Source organism: Loa loa (genome assembly GCF_000183805.2).
Source record: "Loa loa unplaced genomic scaffold supercont3.184, whole genome shotgun sequence".
NCBI lineage: Eukaryota > Metazoa > Nematoda > Chromadorea > Rhabditida > Onchocercidae > Loa > Loa loa.
Window position 1 is genome coordinate 40,724 of NW_018108364.1, and position 5,847 is coordinate 46,570.

Genomic DNA, 5,847 nt, shown 5'->3' on the forward strand with positions numbered 1-5,847 from the left:
TTGACTGTTGATTAAGTTTAATTTGACTGATAATAGTTTAATTTGACTGATAATAGTTTTATTATTATAAAATTAAATTCTTGAATAAATTTTTTGTAAAATTTATGATTTTGATTGTTAGAAATGACTAATATATGTTTGACACACGTACTGATCAAATCTCTGGTATCACTTTTTATGTCTTGCTTTATTTTGAATTCTTAAAAATCAAAAAAAAGAAGAAATTCATGAGTGAATGTTAATTAATTAATTAGTGCATGTTAGTGTAAATGTGTTGAAGGGAATTTTCTTTGCAGTCTCATTTATTAAATTCTTCGTAGTTTTATTTATTAAATTATTTATCTTTATTAATTTATTACTATTACTATTTTTTTTTGAAATGTAAAATTAGAACTGATAATGGGAAAAGAAATAGAGAAAAAGAAAAAGATTTGAAATGAGACTTATCATAATTGATTTTTTCAGATTGCTTTATGGATGAAAACAATACAGTTTTAGGTTATACATTGATTATAATATGATAAGTGATGGTCATTCGTCCTTCGATTGAGAAATGGTCAAGACAAGAGTTGGAAGATCGTTATCATGTTCTTTATCAACAACATCATAGCTTAAAACGAAGTTACAATGAATTAGAGAGTAAACTGAAACAGTAAGTCAAATTAATTAATTAATTAAATAATTAATATATGTCACATGTTACGTATCTATACACTCAAAATTTACACAGGTCAAATGTAAAAATACGACGTATGATCGTTAATGGTAAAGATTGCAGCAATGAAGCAAATTATGATGAATTGATTAAGGAAAATCGATTACTCACTAATAAAGTAAGTTAGTAAGATAATTAGGTTCATATGCTAATTTAGCCTAGCTAAGTTATCATTTGAATCAAAGTATTAGACCATGAAAGTTAATATTGTTCTAGAGAGATATATTGAAGAGATTTGAATTATCCATCGAATTATTATTATTTATTAGACAGATGATTAGATTGGAAGATTATTTGTCTAATTATTATTCAAAAATGGAATAATTATTAGGTTAAATTGAGGAGCACTTCTTTTTTTGTATCTTATAATTTGCTCTAAATTTTATTTAATTTAGTATTTCAGTCTTTCCATTATTTCGTTTTTGCATTAAAAAATGTTTGAATAGTTTTTCAGTTGAAATAGTTAATGAATGTTATGCTTACCTTTATGTAACATTAATAACGTGTCATTTCTTTTATTGTTGTTAGCATATGATTATTATTTCATTGTGATATGTGTTCTTGTCATTAATTAGCATTATTAATGATATTAATTTAAATGAACAAAATTTTTAATTATAGTTGAAAAAATTTGAAGCAACAAGTTCTAAACTATGCTAGGCCAGGAGCATCAATACAATCTTCATCGTCCCCAAAGGTTTGTTATACTTTCACTTCAATGTATTTTTTTTTTTTTTTAAGCTAGTATTTGTTTGTATTTTATTTTTTAATAGCTAACAATACCTAATACCTGCTAGGCCCGTTTATCTGTACGACGGCCACAATCAGATTTACCACGAAGGCTTCATCCTCAACAACAAACTGCCAGTCCTTCGTCACACCTTGTCACCATTCAACAACGACCAGCAACAGATGTGCCAAAAATTTCCGACAGGTAAGGATAAACGAAATTAAAAGGTATACGCTATTTACATCATTTCGTAACTATTTACGAGCAGTGCACGTCGTTTGTCACATTAGTAAGAAATTTCAAATTTTAAGAAACCAATTTTTTTAGTCGATAAAATGAAATAATTGATTTAACAGTTAAACGTCGTAAGCAAAAGATTTGGCATACACTTACATGCGACGTACAGTCGCAAAATATCACAATAATCAATAGAGATGAATTAATGGTTTGAAAAGAAAATGATGGAAAAAAAAGAGAATATAGCTGATAACGCAGAGGGCTAAAGCTGACAACTAATTAGGGTTCATAATTAATTAGCTTGAAATAGTTGAAATAATTAAGGAAGTCATTGCTCCTGGATAAAACGCTTTTCGTCAAATTGAATCGAGAATTGAAACAAAAAGATGACGAATTCGCTTTATTAACATGCAAATTAAATAATGTTCAACAAGTATGCTTTCTTTCTTTTTTTTTTTTTCTCTGACATTCATCAAATGTTTTAATAAATTTTTCAGTTTTTGATATATAATCAGATGAAATAATTGATTTAAACTTACACTAAATATTTGAATTTAATAAATTTAATAAGGGTATTTGAGTATTTCATTGCAGTTAATTAAATATATCATTACCATTGTTACCTATTTATTAGTTTATACAAATTTAAAATAATCTTAATTCAATTAGGAAATGGCTAAGAATGACATTTTAAAATGGAAAATATTGAGTTTCTTTTTTTTCCCGAAAATATTTAACCAATTCTTTTTTTTTTTGATTCCATGATAATATTTTAACATTTTTCTTGCTTTAAATTTAATTATGCTAATATGTCAATAAATTGTAGCAATTAGCAAAGCTTAAAGATGAATATGATCAATTGCTGGAACAATTTCAAAATAAACAACATGAGGGACAATTTGATGAATTATCAATGAATGCTACTGGTGATATAAAGTTTGAGAAACAGTTGAAAAATGTTGAAATTATGGCAAAAGAATTGGAAATGATACGAGAAGAGAATAAAATGCTACATGAAGCAAATGAAAAGCTTGTACAAAAGTTTGCCTTTAAATGATTGTTAAATTCAAATTTTGTTAAATCAAATTTGTCAAAATTGATGAAATCGTTGCTTTTTGTTTTTTTAAAACCTTCAAAATATTCATTATTTAAGAGAAAATTAAAATAGAAATGAATAGAATTATGTAAAAAATAAATTTATAATATTTTAAATGATAAAAAAGTACGATATCATATTTGAAGAAAGTAAACAAATTACTGTACTATTCGTTTGATTATATTTATAAAAAAAAAAAATTACTACTCAAATAGATACATACACGTAACACGTAATGTTAATTATGCTAATGTACAAAAAATATACGTGTAATGGATAAGTAAAATTAGTCGTACTAATATCATCCATTTTTTTTTTCCCTTTCACTAATTATAGTTCATTAACAATCGAACAATTAGCAATGGACGAAGATAAGGATCGAGAAACGACGACAAATGATCAACGTGTATTGGAAATGGAAAAGCAATTGAATGAATTGTTTGTGAAATATTCTCAATTAAAGGAAAATTATCAAAATTTAATGCAAATAAAGTTGGAATTAGAAGAACGATTGAATAATCAAACTGGTCAAATAATTAGAGACAAAATGGTCATTGGTCAAATATCTGAACAAAAGAATGAATTTGAAAAAACAACAATGAAAGATTTTGTAACAAATGAAGTTTGTTCTTTGTTCTTTGATCATAATTGTAACAATTATGTATGATATTTTCTGGCAAAGTTACAAGAAGATTGTAAAGCCAAGAAGAGATTTCTTGGCCAGAAGGATTATTTTGAGAAAAAAAAAGAAAGAAAATAAATTGAAAAATATGCGTGTATATTTTTCAGAAATCTAACAAAACAGACTTCAGTCTTGTAAAAATATATGAAGATTTGACACGAATTATTGAAGCGCATATTATTGAAAGGACAACAGATGATGATGAAATGACAAAACAACAAGAAAATATTGATAAGTATAATTTGGTTTAATTTACTTCTTCTTTGTTTCATCCACATTTTCTTCTTCTTTAATTTTTATGAATTAATTTAATTTAGCATAATTTACTTAATCAATAAGCTAAATACTTTCAACTGCTATTCAGATGGCGGACAATGTATATGGAAATTTATGGTGAACTTGAAAAAGTACGACATATGTTACTTATTCAACATAATATCAATGAACAACATCTTCAGGAGGTATTATTAATTATAATTTATTAAATTATTAAATTTCTGTGTAATTCTCATCAAATGGATGATTGTTATAGAATGTGCCATTGTAACATTTATTGTTTAAACATATGAAATGTAAGAAAAAAAAAAAGGAAACAAAAAATTTGATTTTTGTAAATGACATATGCAAATTTTTACACTTTTAAGTAACATTTTATTTTATCTATAAGTATTATTCTTTTCTCATACAATTAAACTATTTATTAAATTACAAAAGAATTAATCTAAAACAAAGAAATTAGCATACGTGGAATTTCTTATTTCTTAAATAGTATTTTATCTTATTTAAAAATATTATTCTTCTTTTTGCTCAATTAAATTATTTAATGATTAGGTTGTAAAGAATTAATTTTGAAATGCGTTAATTAGCCCACGTGAATGATTGCATTTTTGGTGATATTTTTGTCCCATTTATAATATTTCATAATATTATTAGAAAATTATTTTTCACCCAATGATTACGGTATTTAAAAATTAGTTCACGAAGAATTGATTTGAAATCAGTTAGCGAAAATATACAGTGATAAGAAATGAAATAATTGAAAAGATTGAATTAATTATGCAAAATTTTTTTTTTTTAATACTCACAATTTTTCTTTTTTTTTAAAAAAAAAAAGATTTTTAATTTATTACTGATAGATAAATTTTATAAATGCTTTAATATTTGAATTTAATTTTAGATAGCTTTGTTAAATCAAAATTTGCAACAAACAAAAGCACATTCGGAATATAAAATGAAAGATTTGGTTGTAAAATTGAGTGAACGTGAAGCTGAAATTATAAACTTAGAAATGCGATTGAAAACATTTGCATATGATGATCAAATGCCAATTCCATCTGTTACGGTAATAATTTTATTGTGATAATAATTTAAATTAATCGTAAATATTTCCATCATATATGTGAAACGATTTAAATAAATTCAATTTAATGTAAAGAAATTTAGGAAATGTTTTTTTTCGTTATTTTCCTTTTAAATCATAACTTTGATTTTAATCATACTTTGATTGATTTTTAAATTATAACTTTGATTTTAATCATAACTTGATTGATTTTTAAATTATAACTTTGATTTTAATCATAACTTAATTGATCAAATTTAACCTGAAATAGTTATACTTTGCGCTTAGCCATAAAATGAAAAAAATTTTTTTTTTTCATCAAGAACTATCCTTCATATTATTGCTGTACTGCTACTGCAATTTGCAAATATAAATAATAATTGAGTATTGAATGATAATTTAGCTATCAATTTTCAATTTTACCAACTTTTCATTTTATTAAATTTGATAAACTGATAAAATAAAATATATTACTAAGCGTATATTTGATATGTTTAAGATGAATAAGGAAGAAATGGAAACAAATGAAATGATGTTGCATTTATCAAGAATAGTATTAAGCTCTCATAGTTTAACACAAATTGGTACTACAAGACCGACCATTTTTTTGGCAATCGAATTTTATGATTTTGAATTGCAAACAACGCCAATGTTTAGTGGACCTGAGTAAGTTTATATAAATTGAAGTGAAAAATTTTTGTATTCTTAGAAATATTTTGTGTAATGTCACACAGAGTTGTAAGATTTTCTTTATTTTCATCTCAAATTTGGATAATTGAATCTATCAAATAAATAAAACAATATTAGCATAGCATAATCATTAAGAATTACAAAACACAAATTATGCATAAAGCTAATTCCAAAAACATAAACATAAGCCACAAGATGAATTTCGAAGACATCAATTTGGAGAATAAAAGAAAGGAAGAATGTCCTTCTGCTATCTGCAGGCTTTATATGCATATTATTACACGATTACAAGGATTAGCACCTTTGTTAGCTCGTGCTGATAAAGCACTCTTTGTTAGCATACATTGGTAAAGCGTTT

At 24.7% G+C, this 5,847-nt stretch overlaps 2 protein-coding genes across 2 annotated transcripts; both read left to right on the forward strand.

Annotated features, from left to right (window-relative positions):
* Positions 1-527: 527 nt before the first annotated feature.
* Positions 528-4,820, forward strand: LOAG_18053 (hypothetical protein; the record flags this gene model as incomplete). Its single annotated transcript, XM_003147500.2, has 10 exons — positions 528-652; positions 731-833; positions 1,353-1,412; positions 1,513-1,649; positions 2,007-2,115; positions 2,509-2,723; positions 3,115-3,400; positions 3,568-3,695; positions 3,825-3,921; positions 4,638-4,820. The coding sequence occupies 10 exons, from the start codon at positions 528-530 to the stop codon at positions 4,818-4,820; spliced, it is 1,443 nt and encodes a 480-aa protein (XP_003147548.2).
* A 478-nt stretch (positions 4,821-5,298) lies between these two features.
* Positions 5,299-5,840, forward strand: LOAG_18054 (hypothetical protein; the record flags this gene model as incomplete). The annotated part of the gene is made up of 2 exons (XM_020450724.1): positions 5,299-5,465; positions 5,750-5,840. 2 exons carry the CDS (start codon positions 5,299-5,301, stop codon positions 5,838-5,840), a joined length of 258 nt encoding a protein of 85 aa, XP_020305560.1.
* Positions 5,841-5,847: the final 7 nt, after the last annotated feature.